We start from the raw sequence: 22,374 nt of genomic DNA, 5'->3' as shown, positions 1-22,374 counted from the left end.
TCTGAATGAATACTTTATCAGTTTCTCACATCATTGTGGACGATTGACCCTCTCTTTATCACAACCTTGTTTCACTTCGTTCATTTATTTATCTTAAGGTCCAGCCAGAGCATTTCACTCAGGTTGAGGTCTGGATTTTGAAATGCTTTTATTTATTTTTTAATCTATATTTTAATTCTATTGTAGATTTACTGCTGCATATCAATTTTCTGTTGCATAACCCACGATTAGCTAACATTTTACTGTCAGACAAATGCTATCACATTCTAGAGTCACACCTGACTCTAGAATTCTTTGATGAGCTCATGGTCAGATTTCAGTCAGGTGCCCAGATGCTGTCACTGCAGACCAAGCTGAAATCATCACCCTCCACCGCCATGCTCGACAGTTGGTATGAGCTGTTTTGCCAAATGTGGCACTGTGCAACACATCCCATCTTTATTCCCCCACTCCCATGTAGAAAATGTATATGAAAGAAAAGGCTTTGTACTGTCATTAGCTTTTACACTCAGCACGCTAACTGAGGCCTGTAGAGTCTGAGATGTTTCTCAAAGTGTATTTAGTTTTTCACTGGGTTGCAGAGATGTCTGTGAAAAGTCTTTTTACATGTCTGTAGCTAGTGATAGATAAGCCTAATTTACTCAAAGACTAAGTGTTTGAAAAATATTTGTATATTTTGTAAGAGCATTTATTTTTTAAATACTTTTTTATACTTATTCTTTAAAGCTATGATCTTTACACAAGTCTTAGCTGACCATGTGCAAAGATCATATTTAAGAAACATGAGTTAAATAAAAACTTATTCCGGGTCAAATTACATGAAATTTAAAAATGTAATCTGGGAATTACTAATAATCATTCAAACAGCCACTAACTGCACTAATAGAAAAACACTGAGCTGGCTGAGTGGCCCATTACTGCACTGGGACCCTTTTAAATAAACAAACACACATCCACACATCCACTAATCCACACTGTGCTCAGCATCCCAAGGCACCTCAAGTCATGTCCTGTATGACGGAGCCTGATTCCTGCTGACATAAAGGCCACACACACACACACACACACACACACACACACACACACACACACACACACACACACACACAAGCGCCTCCTTGAGTAGTCAGATCCACAGGCTGAGCTAGACGTATCTATTCCTCCTCTGCCTCTAGATCTATTCTACACAGTCACGACCACGGTGACTACAAAGGATGGAGGGTTTCACAGTGGCAGCAGAGAGAGAGAAAGAGAGAGATGAGGCAACTAAAGGAGTAAAGAGGCAGAAGACAAGAGGGAGGGAGGCGAGACGAACAGAGACCGTACCCAGCTATGCATCTTGCTGAAACTGGGTCATGCATACACTGTGTTCTGGATAATCTCCTGTGCGAATGCAGATGCATGCATGTACATAGAGTGAATGTGTTTGCACAGCTGTAATTAGGCTGTCATATGATTCAGTCTAGAGCTGTGTGCTGCTCTTTGCAGGCTACAGAGCGCTTGAGATGAAGCGGGGGAATAAAAGCGCATGAATGACTTTGAATTTGGAGAAAGAGAGAAGTAATTTTAGCAATGCTTGTGTGTGTGTGTGTGTGTGTGTGTGTGTGTGTGTGTGTGTGTGTGTGTGTGTGTGTGTGTGTGTGCGTGTGCATGATGGAGAGAGTGTGCCAGATCAATACAGTAAGAGAGCGATGCCATTAGAGTACCACCCATCCACCCCACCCCCTGCCATTCATGTCAATGTGGTTACCATAGCAGCCATGTTTGGAGTGGCCTCTTTGCTATGCTGGTATTTCTGCTATTGTTCATACACTGAGTCACAATCACACATCATTTATGACATGTTTGGGTAAAAGAGGGACTTAACTATAAAACCCTGTTGAAAAGTAAAGTATTGCTCAGCTGCAGATTCCAAAGCTTTTGCGCTATGCTTGCACCAAAATGTAGAATATCTATCAATCATAGAAAGAATATATCCATCGTGTCCATGTTGCTTTCTGCAAAAAGATTTGGCCTCAATGCTCAAATCAGGCAAATAGATTCTGTGCAACCAAGGAATTTTATATTTTTACTGCAGGCTTTTTGCATCTCTTCAAAATAAGTCCTGCTGTAATTTTTGTGACTGTTGAGCACTGCATTTAATATAACGGTGATTTTTTTTTAACCTTGATTGTCAGGGACATCTATTTACAGTTCAGTGAGTTAAATAAATGTTTAAAAACAGAGCTACATATAGTTTGATTTGTTCGTAATGGCCCCTTTTGTGAGTCTATTCCAAACTACTTGGTAAACAGTTAAAAGACCAAGTAATACACCAAGCATGAGCTGGTAAGCATGGCAAGAAATAAATGTTGCAACTAACTTTGCTTCGGAGTCACAAGATAGCACTGAGAAGGACCCACAAACGAAAGAGGTGCAGGGAGAGATGAAAGTAGAATAAAGGAAATGAGAAAAAGCAGATTTGGAGAGTTAGAAACAAAAAGAAAAAATATTTATTATCAGTGAAGATTATGACAAGACAACTTTAATTGTTAAGTTACGAAAAGCTAATCACAATCAATCTCATAAACTAACCCAAAGTGTCAAAGTGAGAATCTTTCATGGCTGCCGCTGTTTCAATACACAGATACGTGCTCAGTCCGAAACTTATCTCATGTTACAGTGAGACAGAAATTCCTTAATGAAGAGCAAAAGTGATTGATGATTGTGATAAAAGCTCTCACTGACATGTTTGTTTTCCAGTGGACAGTTTCTCAGCCTTTAGTTCACACAAATCTTTCAAACCACAGACACATTCAGTAAATAGTCACTCTTGCTTCTGTCATTTGCTCTACAATTTCACATTTATAACAAACTGAAAAAAAAGTCTCCAACAAGTCGGAGTGACATGACTCACCAGACGGCCTAATGAATTCAGACAGAAAAATTTACAGGAGCTAAGGTTTGATTTGTTGCTTAAAGCTGTTTGTGGAAGTCTTTCCTCTGAGTTTATGAAGTAGCTGTAGCACCAGACAGCACCAGGATCCTCCCACAGGTGTCTCCAAATGAAGAGAGGTAGTTACACACACTTACTCGTGTAATTAAATAGCTTTAATTATTAATTATTCCCCACCCACAAAATTAGAGAGAGTTAGGTCAGAACCTAAAGGCTAATTATACTATGCACTTTTTAACATTTTAGACAGGTGAATTGTCACGCAGATAGCCAGAGTGCATCGCTGTCCTTGGGATAAATCCTGAGCTAACATCACACCTATATAAGGCTGATGGTTTAGATCTGATGGATGTTTTTTTTTTACAGGATACAAAGGGCAAACGTTAGGTAGTGCAGGATAAAGCATGTGCAGGGTAGTACTTAGGTAGCATCTAAGTAGCACCCTTGTATAGTCTTGAGACCAGTTTTCCAGTGCTTTTCTCGTGTACGTTTATTTGAAGAGGAAAAAACTTCCACGGGACACCGATGAGAAAAGATACAAACAAAAATTTATTCCACAGCTTGTAAATCTTCTTACAGGAGTAATCAGGTCTAAGTTATCCTCAACAACAAACATACTACGGTAGAAAAACCGTGTGGCTCCCTCCTGGGATTTTAACTACAAACCAAGCCTTTAAGGCACACGTATTCACAGTTTTACTTAACCAAGCCAACACGAATGCAAGAAAATAATTTTAGTTCAATTATAACTGTGAATTTACATATTAAATTATTAATTACACAAAACAAGTTTAACAACAAATATAAATACTGAAGTATATGAGCTATATTAACCTGGCTCCCACAACCCTGTTCACATAAATGACCACCTTAGCTTCTTAGGTAGCACCCTGCTACCTCAGTAGCCTGACTGTTAAAGTTGATTTAATTAATCAGTTGAAGCAGAACACATAATGTATACTGCAGTACAACCCTCACTATTAAATATAGTTTTTTTTTTTGTTTTTTTTTACAAGTTTGTATTTTTTTCCTGTAACTTTAATGGCACCAATATCTTTGTCTTTCATGTTAGGACGGAGCAGTAATTTTGTTTTTTAAGTTATTTCCAAGCACAGCTTACTGAAAATTCACTACCCACATATTCTACTTAGTATACACGCTGGGGGCAAAATTTGATTGCACAGGCATAAAAGAAGGAGCTTTTCTACAATTACAGCAAGACTGAAAGCACAGTCAGTTCTTGAAACCTGCATTGATCAAGATCAACAGACAGACCAGAGAGGGATCCCAGCTGAACCATGGGAGCCAACTTCATCTCTTCTTTATGACCAGACATTTCATTTCCTTTTATCGTCCAAATATTCAGCGTCTACATGAACCACAGAGCTGTGGTGCTCAAGTTTTTCCTCACTAAATATGTTTGTTTTTTTAAGATTTGGATTTATTGGGTTTAATATGGGTTAATTTATTCTTTTTTTATTAGCCAAAATAATTGGAAGCAAACGACGTCCCTGCAAGAGAGACTGGGCAAGGAATGAGCAGTGGCATGATCAGACAAGCTGTACACCTGCCAACAGATTAGCCAGATTTTCTAAACATACCAAAAAATGTTGGTACTAATCCCTCTGAACATAAAAAAAACTGTGTGTGCACAATGCAGCCTGTTTGTAGTCTTAGCATTACAATTGTCAGTTTGGATAATATTTCTGTGCTGTTTTTAAGTACACTATAAAAACGGGTAAATGTGGGCTATATTTAAACATGCCTGACTGTGTGTGCTTTCCCATCAAATGCTGATCCATTCCTCGGTCTCACTAATTATCAGTGCAACTGATCAGAATGACGCCAAACAAATAAAAAGTAAAAGTACTCACAGTGGTAGCTTCAGTGGCTCATTTTGTCTGATACTCAGAATTTATGTCCGTGAGCAATTTCCGGACATATGGTGATCGCTACTGCTGGTCTCTCATTCCCATACTGGAACATTTGAATGAGAAGAGGTGCTGATTAGCACACACACACACGACCATGTATGCACACACACACACACACTGACACACACATTCAAACAGCCCTAACTAATCCACCCATGTGTGCCTGGGAGATAAGGTGCATCCTGCATACTCTTTCTACATTCTCTCTCTCTCTCTCCCTCTCACCCTCGTTTTCTCTCTCTGGGAGAGTAGCACCTAATTCCCCCTAATTCTCTAATCCCGGGCAGGGCCGCTGCACATACAGTCAGCAATGACCGAGGAAGTACACACAAAGTGAGGCCTGAATGATTTTCTTTTTTTTTTCAGTCATTTCTTAAGCCAATATCAATAACTGGTGGAGGAAAATAAACAAAAAACAACATATATACCTTTGAACCTGTGAGTATTTCTGTGAGTTATAAAAGAAGAAAACTCATAGTCACATCTTAAAGTAACTGGGAAAAAGGAGCAAATATCTTCTTGTAAAACCTATTTACACATAATGTACCTTTTAAAAATCAGCTTCAACACTAGAACCAGCTATAGTTTAAAACCTTTGACAGGATACAATAACTTTATCCTAACAAAAAACAGCAGTTTACTTGATATCTCATATATCTAGAGAATGTATTATTTTATATATCTAAACAAAACCAGAAGAAACTATAATACATTGTGGTATCCAAACAGGTGCAGTAGTTCATAGTGCTCCCTGACTTTTTCAAATCCATCTACATGTCGTTACAGGAGGGTTGTTGACATGGTGGCTATTCAATGAACCCGATACCTTTAAATGAGTTGATTTTAACAGATTTTCCATATGTTTTATGGACTAGACAATGATTGTTGAATGTTCCCCTGTCATATATGATATACACATACATACACTCACCAGTCACCTTATTAGGTACACCAGACTGAAACCACTTCTGCCTGCAGAACTGCCTTAACTCCGAGACACAAATTCAACAAGGTGCTGGAGACATTCCTCAGAGATTTTGGTCAATATTAACATGACAGCATCACACAGTTGGTTCACATTAGTTGGCTTCACATCCATAAAGTCAAACTCCCATTCCACCACATCCCAAAGATGCTCTACCAGATTGAGATCTTCTGACTCAATGACATGTTCAAGAAACCAGCTTGAGATGATCTGAGCTTTGTGACATGACAAAGCAGCCATCACTGTAGTCACACTGTGGATGCTGTGGTCACAAAGGGATGCACATGGGATGGCTCAGTCGGTGCTAAGGAAATATTCCCCACACTGTCTGTGTAGGTTCTCCGTCATCCCGGTAATGGTAGTCTAAGGAGCTTGGAAAGAAAGCGCCTGGACTTTTTACAGTTTAATCAAGAAACTTAAAGAAGTCCAGTGGCTTTCTTTCCCAGCTCCTTGGATATTCCCCACACCATTACACCACCGCCAGCCTGAACCTTTGATACAAGGCAGGACGGAGCCATGTTTTCATCTTTATATGTAGATGTTTTCCTTAAAGAGCAGTTGAACATGTGTGCCTGAAAAAATGACTAATGAGTGTATTTTTAAGCTTATTTTATCTCAGCACTAACTATAACTAACTAATAGCTATAAAAGAAGATAACAAGCATATCTAGGAGCTTGTTGACCATCACTCCATCCAGTACTGTGCATTTAAAATCATAGGCTGACCAGGGCGCAGAGGAGGTCCACGGCTTCCAGGATGAGCTCCTGGTGTCCTATCCTGGTGACACCCAGCTCCTCCAGCTCCTGATGGGTGATGTGAAGCAGCTGCTCTCCCCCCATCTGCTCCCGCTCGAAACTCTTGATGTACTGCTGGAGACAGTCATCCAGACCTAAGGAGAGTGGAGACAGACACAGATTAGGATGTGTTGATCGTATCTGTCGTCTATCACTTTGCGCAGCTGTATATAGAAAAATATTTATATTGGCTTCAATCAGTGATTTAGAAGGCTTTCTGCTCCGAGACAAAGATGGAAAACACGATTAGGAAATATTGTCCCAGACATGACTGACTGACACAAGAATGAGCTCCTTTCCCGAGACCGAATCCTGGCTTACTTTGATGCAACACTGTAGTCAGGCATAAAAACATGCAAATTGTGGCTGCCAAATAGAAAGTAAAGATAAACAGCAGCCTCAAGGCAGGAGCTCTGACTGATCTATGAGCAACTTACTGACAGCTAGAAAACACATCTGTTGGTACACCTTTTCTGTACGGGATGATAAGCTTGATGAGGGAAAAAAAGTATTTTCTTACCACTGCTTTTAACATTCAAGAGGCAATAAAAGAGAATTTAGAGCGAAAAGAATCTATTTCACACATATTTTGCATAATTAAAGAGCCATTCGAAAGATAATGAGGAAGATGCAAGCAATAAATCGACGTATGACTTGCTGCTGTTACGCTGCGGCTGCCTGCTTTGCACAGAGCCAATCAGCTGCACATAGGCGTGGTGGATACAATTGATCGGTAAGAGCCTCTGGCTTTGAGTCAAATATAGTCAGCAAAAAAGGCGCATCTCCCCACAGACCTAATGAACAAGCTCGCTCCAAAACGAGCAAACACAGAGCAAAAAAGTTGCACGAGAGTAAGCAAATCCATGTGCACACACATGCACAGAACCACAGTTAAACACATAAGGTACACTCTGTCCCCGTACGAGCATGGACTTCAAACACAATGCAATTACAGCTAGTGTTGCTCTTCAGGGTCTTGACACCTCTGTAGATGCCCGTTGTTAAAGCCTAGCAGAGCTGTGAGGAAAACACTGATGCCCGAGGGATGCAAAGCTTAAGAGCAGACAGTGCGGTAGCACCTCAACAAAGTCACCACACATGCGTATATAGAGTACACACACTCGAGCGAGATATCTCTTGGTCTTCGTGTGCCATGGGAGATACCAGAACGGGGGGGAAAAGCCTGCTGTTGCTCTGAGTGACATGCAGACAAAGTGTTGTTACATATAGCACAGCAGAGCCATTTCAAAAGCAACACATCAGTGACACCGGTAGCAACACAAGTGGAAACTGTTTAATAGAATAAGTTCCCCGTGGAAAAGCCCTAATGGCCCACATGTAAGCATGTGTTTCACAGGTAATGATACAGTGTTGCAACGTGGAAGGCTTGTGTGATAACTTAGTCTGCACATGAATTAGGTGCATATGAGGACTTGTTTTCATATAGGCAATATTAGTATACATCAATGCCGTTATTCAAGTACTATATTAGAATTATTATGTTTCAACAATACAAAATTGAGGTACTGGTGCTTCTACCAGTTGTGTATTCCTGTTTTAAACAATTCATGCTTTCAAATTCAACCGAACAACTACTACTGTTATAACTTATTATTTTTCTCATTTTATATATACATGAACTTATTGGAAGTTACCCGTTTACTTTTTAATGCACAGGTACAATGCATAATCTGTACTTTTTACTAAATATTCTATTTAAACGTCTTCCAGTAGCCTGATCTGTCTGCACACTACAACCTGGGTTTGCCACTTTTATCTGTACTTTAATCATAATAACTGTATAGTACTCTGTTTTTGTAACTATTGTCCATCATGTAAATATTTTTTTCTGTAAAAATTGTGTGTGTTTGTTTTCTGTGTCCTGTTCTGTTTGTATATGTGCTTTTCTTTTGCTGCTGTGGGACAATTAAAGGATTATTCTATCCTAAATAAAAAAATTATTTATGTTTTTTTTTTTTTTTTTAAATCTTAAGAAATTATAACATTAAATGCAAAACATTTGATACACCTTTAAGATATAAGACATGGCCAGGTTAGACATATTAGATGGTGTGTAAACTGTTTTGAACTATTTCTCTCCATTTTGCTAGGAATATAGGAAATTAAAATAATTAAAATACAGGATATGTAAGGTAAAAAAAAAAAAACAACCCAGTTTGTATGGGTCAATATTTGATTTAACAACCTTTACTCTTCATCACAGACTGAACTCTCCCAGACAAACTTTCTTGTCATTTCTTTAAGTCGTCTTCAGGAATAGTTCTCCAGGCTTCTTGAGGAACATTCAAAGCTTTTCTTTGGCTGTTGGCTGTGTTGTGTTCTGTTCTCTATAAAGATGATCCCACACTGCTTCAATAATGTTGAGGTCAGAGCTCTGGGCTGGTGAATCCATGATTGATAGTGTCATGGATTGGTGTGTTTTTCTTTCCAGTAATGCTTTTACTGCATCGTTAGTGTGTTTGGGATCATTGCCGTGCTGAAAAGTGAAGCCGTTGCCAGTGAGATTCATTGATTCATTCATTTCTGCACTCATAATTTCATCAATTCTGACAAGATCTCCAACACCACTGACTGAAATGCATCCCAAACCATGACAGAGCCTCCACCCTGTTTTTTATAGATGGCTGCAAACACTCACTGTCGAGCCTCTACCTTGACCATACATACATGATGATTTGAACCAAAAATTTTTCTTTTGGATTCATCAATATATCAGACCTGTTGCCACTTATTTTCAGTGGTGTTCTTGTGTAATCTGGCATGCCTCAGCCTGTTTCTCCCTCCTCCTCCACAGAGACCATTTCTGGTCAGTACAACAGTAAATGGAACAACTGAAGGGCCAGATGCATCTTTTGGTCCTCTGTCAGGTCTTCACTGGATTTTTTCTTGTTTCTTAAGAACATGCACGAATTTCAGATACTGTTCAACTGATGCACATTTTTTTTTGGCCTGCTGCTTTTTCGACTTCTCCACTTTCCTGAAAATTTTTTTCACACTGCACAAGAATATTCCAAACATGACAAGTTTTAGTTCTTTGGGAATCACGGTGTTGGTGCAAAAATACTATTTCCTGCGTTTGGCAGTTTTTAAAGATTCAGCTAAAGAAATTGTATGTCTTTGCATTAGGCTACAGGTAACAAAGAGATACAGCAGGGGTGTCAAACTCAAATACACAGTGGGCCAAAATTCAAAACTGGAACAAGGTCGCGGGCTAACATTAATATTTACTGAAAAAAAAAAATCTTCCTCCAGATTTAAGAATGAATCTCTTCTTATGGACTCAAACAAGTTTTGCTGAAAAACTGAATATGGAACAAGCAAAGCTTAATACGAAACAATATATATATTAGCTGTATAATACCAGTAGGCCAGCTCTAATAGTAATTTGGTATGGCTTCGCGGGCCAAATGTAATTAGGCTGCGGGCCAAATTTGGCCCACGGGCCAGAGTTTGACACCTATGAGATACAGTTTAACACTTTGCTAAGTTGTCTGCTGTGTTTAGATGCAGTGCTGGTTTGCCCTTTGAGTTGTTTCTTTTTATCCTCGAATGATTCATTGGTCACTGTTATGTGGCTTAACAAACAAACTGAAAAAAACATCCCTCTGAAAATGGTCAGCTATAAGAACTGGAGTTTAAATGAGTGAAAAAGCAGCCAATGTCTAAAGAAAAACCTTGAAAAGAGCTTCAGAACAGCTGGAGAACTATTACTAAAGGCCACTTAAAAAAATTACAAGAAACTCCATTTGTTTTACAAGACTGCTCTTGTTGACAAATGCTTGAGTAAGGCCAAGTGCAGTGCTATATTCTAGTATTATATTCAAATGAGCTTGTTTTTCTTTGAATACACCCTGTTCATTGCTGTGGTAAGACAGTCTGGTACAGTCTCATAAATCATCACCAGAGCTGGCAGAGACACGCACAAGTGGACTCGTTCTGCAGTCTCCTTTAGCCGGCCGCCAGCTTTAGAAGTAGAGACCATGGAGATAAAGCAGAAAGACAGCCTGCAGCTAATAAATAGGGTGCCTGAATATTTTACTCCTGACCCTCACTGTGAGAGGCAAGGGAAGAAAAAACTGTGCTGGCTATCTCACAGATGGAAGTCTTTATGTCCACAAGAAAGGTGAGCCTTCCTCTCCAACTAATACCTCTCTATCATTTCTTTTTCTGCCACTCCCTCCGTGCCCTTGTCCTTCCCCATTTCTCCTTCCGGCACAAGGGAAACACATTTTAATAGGGACCACGTGATGCAATCGGGCCCCTTTATAGCTTATTCCATCACGACGCGAATGAGATTTCTGGTGACAGTGTAATATCTTCATTGCACATTTAAGATCGTTTGAGGGTGGAAGAAAGAGTTTTAGGCACTTAAGATTATCTCTGTCCGGGATTACACGAAGAAGGAGAAGACACCAAGACAGCCTAAATCCACACAAGACGCTTGGACACTCTCCCTGCCAAGTATCCCAAAAATAATTTGGAATAATTGGAATAATTGCGTAAATCAATTTTTGATTATATTTGTTTTTTTATTCTGGACTAATTGATAAATAAAAAATATTAAAACCAACTCATTGTGCTTGAAGTGCATAAGGATTATAATCACAGTACTGTAAATTATATGGAGATACAGTATATGGAGAGGTCCAGGCTGACTAAGAGCGCCTCTGGGGAAAAACCACCTACTATACCATAGCTATAGTATTTCCCACCTCTGCAACACACACACATTTAGATGCAAAGAGATTATGCACACACATTGTAAGGGGATTTTTTTTTTCAAATATATGCACTTACACACGCTCGCACTCGCATATGCATTAAAACGCACGCATACATCCACAGAGTGACACACAGCTGCTAGCCAATCAGATGAGTCAGAATGCCTCCCCCCCCCCCCCCCCCCCCCAGAGGACAAACAGCTGATCCGGGTTCATCTGCCGAGTTCATGTGCCAGCTGGAAATAGCACATGGCGCACAAACGCTGCCACAAACCAGCGCTATAAGAGACGAGCTTTCTCAGCACCATAACCTCACCAGATCGTTAATGATATTAAAATGTTGTATACTCAGATGACACAACTGCGCCACAGCGAGTGTGTGAGATGCAGTCACTGCATCCTCGCATCAGACAGTTTGCAGTGTTCAGAAAATATGAAAACTGACCTCACTCTCCTGTGCAGGACAAACAAGCCCAACCGAAATACACAAAAAGCAATTTTGAATGTGAAATGTCTTTCATAGTCATAAGCTTGTTCTCCTACCCTCTGGGAAATATTCTAAGGAATAAGATGTTTTATCATAGCTTATTTGTAATTATTCTCCAGTGGGCTCAGGCCACTCAGTGTCTTTCCAGTAACTGTTGTTTATTTTCCCGACACAGTTCAGGAACTGTAGTTGCTGAGTCTCAGCATCGCTCGTAACGTCTCTGATTTCTGCACCTCAGACGACATCTGGTAACAGAAATGTGTCAACTGTCAACAGTGTGACTTCTCAGACAGTTTTGATCGATAGTATTTTTTTCTTTTCAAATCAAGGCTACTGCCTGCAGCCTGACATGAAATGACATCCCGAGTATTCACAACAGCATAAATTCTCCCGTGAAAGGTTGTGAACTAGAGTCTGAGCAGCGCTTTTCACTTCTGGATGATCAGACTTAGAAGGTTTTTTTTAAATGAATTATTACTGAACTACAAGAGGAAACAGGACAGGAAATATTGGTAGTATTACAGTAGTTTTGCATGTATGCTATTCATGTATATTACTAGCACTGGACTCTCTGTAACCATTAAAACCCTGAGGTGTGGCATTCTTCAGAGCAGAAAATCAGCACCTTTATGGCACCTTTTATTTAATCCACTGCTCTCTGTCATGGTCTTGCTAAAATCTTTATCCACTTTTCAGCACAAATTGCTGATTGCTGTCAGTTCCAGCAGGGTTTTCTTGGATATGTTGCCTGGATTAAATCCCCCGACAACATTTCAGCAGGATTCTATTGTTCCCTTTGACTCTTTATCAGTTAATAGCGTCCATTTGTTGTTTTTGAGCCATTCTTAGGTGGATGTGTCCATGTTTTAAAAACTGTTATCCTAAAAAATCCTGCCAAACACATCTACTGTTAAAGAGGCCAACCATCTTTGATTTGCCTTTACAAAGCACATACAGATGCCTGCTCTTTGCCTGTTTGTTCACAACAATATGCAAAATATGGGTTTGGTTCCTGACCCAACTGCTAACCTTCACATTGACACAGGAGTCAGGAGAGCAAGCTGCACATCCTGTGGTGAAATTTGCATTAAAAGGGTCGCTCCTTGGAAGCTCCCAAATTCGCAGTTGCTTTAAACGACTTTCCTTAAAGTGTAATTATTTCAAATACTTCCGAGATTTTTTTTAAATCCTTTCCCAGACTCATAAGCATCCACAGCTTTTTCTCCAAAGACTTTGGAAAGCTTCTTGGCATGATGACACGGCACAGACATCAATAGCAAAGAGAAGACCAAACCCAAGATCTCAGGGCTAATTAAGACAGGTTCCAGCGGTCACTCAAAATGCTAATTTTCTGTTATGTTTGAGTATATTACCATTATCAGCAGACACTGCTTCAAAAGGTGTCTGCTTGTCTGCTTGTGTAAATATTTTTCTCTGTACTTGTTTTTTTTTTATGCTGTGTTGCCTGCAAGGCCATTTTCTCTCTTCTCTCTTTTAGACGTGCAGTACTCAAAACATTCAGCTGGAAAAGAATATGCAGTTCGACAGGGAGAGATATAGATTTTAGTAATATGACTGTAGGTTCTGAATGGTAGATCTTTTAATTTTTTTAAATTTTTATTCTTAAAATTACTGTCAGATTAACCGATTGACACATTTGTCTATTGTTTTTAAAATATGAATGTAGCAAGTGCAGTTATGTTTTTATAACCTCAAGTCAAAGGCCCTGTGTTGTTTGTGCGTTAAATAGATCCCTATAGGAAACACTAAGGCAGTTAAATGGCTAAATTAGCTCCTAACGGCTGTATCCCAATTCAGGGTCTGCCGCCTTAAAAGCCGCATTTTAAGGCCGATTACGTCACAGCGACGCGACGAAGGCTGTCCCAATTCGAAGGCTGCTCGAAATGCGGCCCTCAAATGCGTCCTTCATTTCCCTGAATTTTAAGGACGTGGTGGTGTAGACTTCGTGGCCCAACATATCCCAGAATGCATAGCACAGCGGTGGGCGTGGATAATTTTGCCGAAAAAAACGGGGATGAGGGGCACAAGAAGAGTAACTTAGTAAACTAAGTACTGAATATTATGTCACTTATTTATGTGCAAATGTTTAATAACGAAGAACATTAAAACATTACTGTTGGCCACATGTCGGCAAAGTTATGTGACATTAGTGACGTTTGTACTAACTTGGTTTTAAAGCCTTTACTTTAAAATATACGCCGTTCAATAGCTGACCTTAATCAGAGAATGATCAAAGCTCATGTAGAAACAAACAAACAAACAAACAAAAGATTTTCTCCTTCATTTCTGTCAAACAAAGCTGTATGAAACGTTTCCAGCTGTTAGTATCATGGTTGCTAGGCAACCTGGGCAGCACAACGGAGGCTAGCCTCACACTTCCGGCCTTAGCGGTCTTTAAGTAGGCGGCCCTTGAGAATCGTTGAGGCTGCGTACTTTAAGGCTGCAGACCCTGAATTGGGATACAGCCAACATGTCCTAAAGTTCTCCAGAGGCCTGGTAACGAACTAATCATGTGATTCAGGTGTGTTGACCGAAGGTGAGATCTAAAACCTGCAGGACACCGGCCCTCAGGGCCTGGAATTGCCCACCCCTGCACTAAGGGATCCCTTGATCCTGACCATCCCTGAATCCCAGAGTGCTAAGCCTTGAGCAAGCATCTCATGTTGACAGCTTCATCCACATTTCATGCGGTTCCCTCCAATCTTTTCCTCTTTCCTGGGCAAAATAAACCCCTCCTGTTCGGAAACACAAGGGTTGCCAGGCAACCAAAGAGAGAGGTAGGCCTCTGAGCAGAAGTGAGCGATCAGCAGTTGCTTCCCCTCAAGACCTTGCACTGATACTAAGCTAAGGATCGCGCACACACACTAAGCACACAAATACTAACACTCTACATGCCTTCCACTATGGCTGAAAGCTTGTTCAAGAGTTCTTGTTCTTAGAGTTGAGTTTGTCTCAAATTGGAAAAAAACGAACAACTTGCGGGAAACAGGCTTCACTGCCTGGCTGTTAATGTCAGCTGAAATCAGTCAAACCTTCGTCCTTCTTTGAGACAATGTTTGGGTCAGTTTGTGGCCTGGGCTAAGAGTGGTGACAAGCACCAAAGACTCCTGTCCTGTTGCCTTACCCTCCAACTGTGAGATCCGAGCCAGAGTAAGTGCATCGGCGAGCGCAAGAAAAAGACACAGCTCTCACTAAAAATATTCCTACTGTGAAATATTCATCACATCATGCCAGAATATTCTTATGACTGTGGCATTTTAGCTCCCCTGTACACTTCAAGTGCACCACGGCATCTTCTCTGAGATCCAGCGTGCAGGGAGGTGCCAAGAGGCAATCTCACAGAACAGGGTCAACCAGAAAACTGTGAGGAGTTCACGGGCAGAGCTTTACTCTGAGGATCTGACCTACCTGAGAGAATGTGAAGTGACTACAGTAAGGCTGGAATAGAAAGACTGATAATATGTTAACATAAGCTTTAGTTTTACCTCACGAGCCCCAACTGTCTCTGTTCTAACCCATTTAATCCAGTTGTTGCTGTAACTGGAGATGAAGAAGAGCTACAAACTTGCACATCTTTTGAAACACGTTTACATTTGAGCTGCAACTTTACACAAAATTTACTGTCAGCAAAGGACCTCTGGGTGCTCGGGGGAGGCAATCACAGCAGGTAATAATTTTGAGCTGATTAAAAAGGTGTATGTTAAAAATCTAACTCTACACGGCCACACAGTTAGCAGCAAGAGCAGGGGAACGAGCCATTTAGCTGCTAGCAAGAAGCTGGTGGAGAACAAAACAGAGCTAAAATAACAGTCGCTGTTTGACATTTATTTTAGTGCCCGGATACTTTCTAACTTTATGATCATAGACTCCAATCCAGTCCACCAGACAGCTTTAGAAGATGTGAATTAGAGATCAAACTTTTAACTGTATTTTAACAGGTTTTACAGCTTTTCCTACAGATAAAGACCTCCACCTCTATTCCCAGTCATACTACACCAAAGTACAAGGATATTTTCTCTCAGTTAATGAAAACTTTATATTCTAAATTTACCATTACGGGACAGTCTGAGCAATAAACTACCAGAGCATTTTCTGTAACTGTACAAGTTTATGTACTTTCATTGGTGTAGCCAACTTCACATCAAAGTGGGCTGCATATGGCACATGATGTGAAATGAGTTTGACATTTCTGGTCTAGCCTGTTACATTACAACAGCATCCTGGCTGGCTTTCTAAATTATCGGATTCAAGCATTTATATTCCAATGAGTCTGTGATTGCCAAAGAAACCTACAACTTTATACTGTAAAAACTGTAACTGCGGTTAACATTTTTTTTTTTTTTTTACCTCACAGGCATTAACAGCAGTCAAATGGTTTTTGCACAAAGAATGAACAAAACTGAATGTAGTTTCACAGCAAGCTGTTAGTGTACCCCATAAGAGGATTTTATAGTGCACATTTGCTGGCTTAATTAGATATTTCAAGTGATCCAAATGATCCCGTTTCTATATTATAAGACCTCATCTGAAGTCTTGGGTTGAAAAACTTCATTTGATCCTAACATGTTTGGCCGTAAAACTGCAGCCCCGGAACAACAGGTGCAAAAACAATCCAGTAACGGACATGTGAACACACACACACACACACACACACACACACACACACACACACACACACACACACAGGCCCCTCTGTCCGAGCAGCCGGATAGACCGGGTGCTTTGATATGATGCCCACTGCATCCCCTATTCTACACCCCGCTCTGCCACCGCCTCTCCCTTTCGCCATCATGCCCAGCATTCCCTTTTCACGCACCCTCATTTCCTCCCCCATCTTAGGCTCCTCAGCCTTTCTTTCATTTCGCTTTGCGCCTCCCGATCTCTGAATTCATGTCCCCGCGGTCTCTTCTCTCTATCTGTCTCTAACTCGAGGCAATGAAGCAGGCGGAGGGGAAACGTGTGAATATGCGGCATGGGTCTAAACGAGTCTGGATGTGCGCTGGGCATCTGCGTGTGCGTGTTGCTGCTTTCCCATCATATGACATGTGCCGTGACTCCCAACATTATCAGATCTGGTTTCCATGACTACGGATGCCCCACTTTAACGCTGCTGCTCCAGAGTTTTTGTATCTATGCTCGTGTCAGCGTGCGCGCATTCCTATCCTATGCTTCGCAGCATCGGTGCCCATACGTGACGCTTGCACCTCAGCATTCTTTTGTGAATAATAGAGGACACGAGGAGTTTCCGCGTGTGTGCCCCCCCCCCCCCCCCGCCCCATAATAACGCACACTCTTCAATCTTTAATGCAGCTGAAACTACGACAAGCACACAGTCAGAGCCGGGGGGAAGTGTTCTGCAACACAGACTTCCTTACCATAGCAGCGGGAGACGCAATCAGAAGGCACAGTATGGAATGATGCTAAACATGGTCCTTAACACTCCAGGAGACTTAATGTACCACATAACATTGAGAGGAGCTCTTTAATAAGATCACACTACTACACATTAGTGAGCTGGAATCTTCCCTCCATCTGAACACAAACTACAGTCTATAGTCATCCACAGCAACCTCGCGCTGAATCAAATGTGACACCCCACCATTTACATCGAGATCGTTCCAATACATTAGCGCACGCGGAGAGGTAAGAGGGATTACTGCAGGAAAAGTGAGCTGCCTTATTCATTCATTTTCCTGTCAATGTATGCATCAGCAAGCTGCCGATACCGTGTGGCTGAAAGAGGACTCAGAAACAAGCCCAGATTGGAGCGCGCCACGCTTAACGCATCCACTGCGTCTGCACACACCCTTGGAGATGCATCATGCGCTCACACGCGCACATACATAGAGGAAAGTCCTCCGGTGTGGGTGTTTAAAATCAAAACAAATGCTGATGAGTCATCTTTCTGTGAGGCTCGCCAGTGTTCTGCCGCTGGAGTAGTCCTTCTACAGCAGCGGGAGATACAGTATGGTCTGCTATAGCTGTGTCAGGTTTTCTGGCTGGGGCTGCAGAATATCGTGTTTCCGTTCATATAAAAGGAAAGGGCTGTGGAGGAAAAAGAAAAGAAGAAGAAGACATGCCGTCCCACACAGAAGAGCAGAGCTTGTGTGGTTGTTGTTGTGCTGGTAAGGGATGGATTCACAAAAATGTAGACGGGTATCCGCTGATTGATGCCCAAATCATCACCTACGCTCACGGATCACTTAAATGGCTCATTTTGTTCCAAGAGCTACAGCTTCTGGCTGCTTTTTGCACACTCACACAACCGACAAAATATTCGAAGTTATGGATATTATTCTTTTGTTTTTTTTTTTACTGACTTTTCTTTCAATAGTTTTCAGACTTTTGCTCGATTCTTGCACTGGTTCACAACATGTATGAATGTGTTTGTTATTTCTCTCTTTCATCAAATGACAGTAAACACATTTTATAGGCACAACATTTACACCATGAAAAAACGAGATAATTTTGGCTTCTTCATGCGGGGAAAATATCAGTTTATCTTAATGTTTGTTGTCGGCACCCACGTGTTTGCTAAGTGTTTGCAAAAGCAAGGGGGGCTTGCTGAAGTAATTCTTCTTAAGAGAAGGTCTCAGAGTCACTGCTCTGCTAAAATGGTACAAGAGTACTTAGATATGCGTGAGAGAGACGGGGCGCTCCCCAGCAAAGAGGCCAAATTGGAACCTACATAAGCGGACAGATTAGCACTAGCTTTTCATATTTTGCTTTGTTCACGCGAAAATAAGATGCCTTCCACTGAGGGTCTGTTATAAATCCCTGCAGGGGAAAAAAACAAGGGGGAAGGAGCTTCACAAGAACAGGGATGACACTGTGAGATGCTGGCAAACATCTATGAAAACGAGCCTCCGAGCGGCCGGCTTCATGTGAAAGAGGCCGGGATGTGGCTTGTTTTATGTGACCAAGATGAAACAGTTCTCCTTCAAAAGGTTGGATGCAAATGTGGACATATTTCTTTGCTTGTCTTTCACTGAACATAAAGTTTTTTGTTTTTTTTATAAACAGTGCTTTAAGTCGTCTAGGATTTGCATGTAACAAAACGTGAAAAATCGTGAAGCATGATCATTTGTACTCATTATCCAGCAGGTGGGTTTGAATCGTGGCACTTAGTTTCTTTCCTCGTTTCTTTCTTTTCCACACTGAGAGATTTTAAACTGCAGTGGGATGCGATGGCTTAATGACGATCACAACATGACAGTGGAAATTAGACCCACCAGCTCAACAGTTATGTTCTGTTTTTCAGGGTTTTTTCTTGCTGATCAAATGGAACCTGGGCTACATGTGGAGAGAGGGTTTGTTTACACTGGAGAAACTGCAAATAACTTTCACAAGGTGGACATCACTTTTTTGTTGGCATTGGCTCTGTAAAAGGGGGTAAAAGCTCTGATCACTTGCTTCTCGACATCTTGCGAGCAAATGTTTCTTTTTCTTTTGTGTTCTGTTTCTGTTCTCCAAGTTGCGATCTCTATTCACGATTTGGCCATGTAATGTAAAAACATTAAAATAAATCCGCTCAGCCTCTCTTAATATGCAGTGCCGAATGAGCACCCCACGGATCAGAGCATGAAGCTGGAGCTCCACTGGCTGAGGCCGAGGAGAGAGAGAGAGGTAGAGGGGAGCATAAAAACCTGGAACAACGTCGTAATCGCTTTAATGTAACGCATCCCAAAATAATCCCTCTCCGCGTACTCAGATGGTGTGTCGGCTATACCTTGACTCTCCAACCCAAGAGATCACCGCTTAGCCGTCACACGAGGAAAGTAGTGGTCCCAAAAAGTCACACAGGGACTCGGGGATCGAGCACATCTCTACATTAAATACCGAACCTGGCCACTGCATATATAATTCAAACACACACTCGCAAAGTATCTGTTACACTCCTGTAACAGTCTGAGTCATCAAACAAGGAGCGATTAAGTCATCCTCTTAAGTAAGGGGTTGCGGACACCCTCCCTTTCCATTTCTATTGTCTGTCAATAGGCCTACCACAGTACTCACAGCTTCTGTAGATGACCATGTGTGTGAGAACACCACCTACCACCGCCACCAAACACACACACACACACACACACACACACACACACACACACACACACACACACACACATACGCACACATGCACGCACGATTAGGGATTACTCATTCATACTGTCGCTTTGAAGGGACTTAACTCGTGCCAGCAAAGCGAGCAGCAGAGGGAAAAAAGCAAAAAAAAAAAAAAAAAAGCGAGTGTGATCGCTGCGTTTGCCTTATATGGCAGGCGGCATTGCGCTGTCCACGGTGCTGAAACGGGCTGGCGTGAGCCACTGGAGGGGGGCGGGGGGGGGGGTGCATGCAGCTAACTACATTAATCACACACGCACGGTTGGCACGCGCACACATGCACGGCGAGAGGTGACATGGGTTTGATAAGGGCATGTGCCAGTGAGCGAAGATGACATATCTTCAGCATTCATTGATGAGAGAGATGCCGCCGCCGCTGCCATATATGGCCGGGCTTGCAGGAGATGCGCTCTCAAGCAAGCCAGATGACAGAAGCCTGAAGTCCCCGCTTCTTAATGGGGGAGGGGGGGATCCATGCTCGAACGCATTTCGGTCCACTTTAGTGACTTTAATCAGTCTCCGAGTGGTCAGGCGCAGGGTACAGGTTTGGACAAGGAGAACACACATGCACAGAGTGTGGCCCTCTGCTGCTCATCACCACCACCACCATCATCACCATCCTCATCATCATTATCGTCGGTCTAACCACAAGCAGCGTGAAAACGTTAGAGCATGGTGCAACAGCGAGAAAAAAAGAAAGAGAAAAGGGGGATGGGGGTGATGGTGGTGGGGTATCCAACATTACCTTTCATCCAGTCCAGCACCTGCTTTGGTGTCCATTTACTTATAGGTTCCATAACCAAAGCCATGGTGTCACAGTCTATCCGAGATGAACGGCGCACAGCTCAATGCGGGCGACATAAAACGACTTGTCAGTCACATCTGGAAACACGGAGCGGAGTGGCTAAATCTGAGGGGAAACCAGACGTGGTCGGGTTTATTCTCTCCATCGGAGCATGGCCGCCTGCAGAAAACGGTGAACTGGATGCGGTGGTGCAATCCACACGCGCACACACGGACACGCACACACACGCTTTTCTCCTCTTCTCTCTTTGCTTCTCCCTCTCCCTCCCTCCTCTCGTTCCCTCACTCTCTCACTCTCTCGCTCTCTTTCTCGTGCCTTCCCGCCAGCCAGCAGCCCCGCGCTCTGTGAGAAGTGGATTCGGTGGGCGCACAGGGGATGGAGCGACCCCTCCCCTCCCTTCCTTCTCCTCTCCTCTTTTTTCCCCCTCCAGCCCGCCTCGCTGCAGCATCACTAGGGCCACCACTCATAATACAGACCAGGGAATGGTGCAACGCACACCATATAGGGAGGATCTCTCTCGGTCTCCCTCCCTCCTTGCCTTACATACACATGTACATATACACAACGTGGGAGGGGTGTCTTGGGGTTGGGGTAATGCAAACAGTAAATAAACAGCAGACTATGTAGCAGCAACACCCTAATAAATAATATATGAAATGCAGTAGGTTCTACTGAATACAAGAGACACGGTATAGGTAGGGCACTTGTGGAAATTTTCAGAAATGATTATTAATTATGTTTTTTTTTTTTCTTCCCAGCAAAGAAAGAATTCGGCAGCGCGGCTTTGCAATACCACGTCTGCGCGTCAGCAGCTCGTGCCGCATCACATGGCAAGCAGGTGTAAGATTTTTCTTCTTCTCCTCCTCCTTTTTTTAAAGTTCAGTCTGTGAGGAAATCAGCATCAACTTTGTCAGGCGTTGCTGCTCGCTGTGTGGACCCTAGCTGAGAGGAACAGCGCCCCCTGCTGCGTACCTGGGAACCAGGTGACGTCATGGATTACAGCAGCACCCGCTTCCACACACATCCACACCACCAACTTCCACTCACGATAGATACCGTTTCAGGTCATCGTTTAGGAATGAGAGACATCTTTATTGATTCGGGAGAATTAAAAAAAATAGTAACAGTACAAACTGCTTACGTGACCCTTCTTAGTGGCAGTTTATATTAATAATGACTCTAGAAGTCATCTAATTTAAAACGAGATTCAATTATTGTTTTATAATATTTGCAATTGACAGGCAAGTCTTTGTTTCATTGCCATAGATTCAAAGTAAAACAAACATCAAATATCAGTTTCTCATACAGAAAAATCTCTATTATAGAGGTATCTTACAATAAAAGCACCTTGAGGTGACTGCTGCTGTGATTCGTTTATGTCCAAAAATGGTAATTGAATAGAAATCAGCACCTATTTTGTTTATAGCACAGAGTCTCCGTGTTGATTGTTAGTGTTGCCTATAAACTCCTTGGCTGTAACAGGTACTGAAAATCAGCTACGTTGTGGACCTTGCTAAGAGTGCATCCAAACTTATGTTAGATGAGGTGC

General features: G+C 41.9%; 1 protein-coding gene across 1 annotated transcript in view; it reads right to left on the bottom strand.

Moving 5' to 3' along the window:
* The window catches only part of LOC146524283 (connector enhancer of kinase suppressor of ras 2), a 76,116-nt gene extending 54,871 nt beyond the window's left edge, over positions 1-21,245 (bottom strand). Inside the window, 2 exon segments of the mRNA XM_085134393.1 lie at positions 6,581-6,744; positions 20,766-21,245. Coding sequence (XP_084990519.1) covers positions 6,581-6,744; positions 20,766-20,829 — 228 coding nt within the window. The 5' untranslated portion in view covers positions 20,830-21,245.
* Between the last annotated feature and the right edge of the window lie 1,129 nt (positions 21,246-22,374).

This window comes from Neolamprologus multifasciatus, chromosome 2 (assembly GCF_963576455.1).
Source record: "Neolamprologus multifasciatus chromosome 2, fNeoMul1.2, whole genome shotgun sequence".
Lineage (NCBI taxonomy): Eukaryota > Metazoa > Chordata > Actinopteri > Cichliformes > Cichlidae > Neolamprologus > Neolamprologus multifasciatus.
The sequence above is the reverse complement of the archived record's forward strand: the minus strand, read 5'-3'. Positions and strand labels throughout refer to the sequence as shown.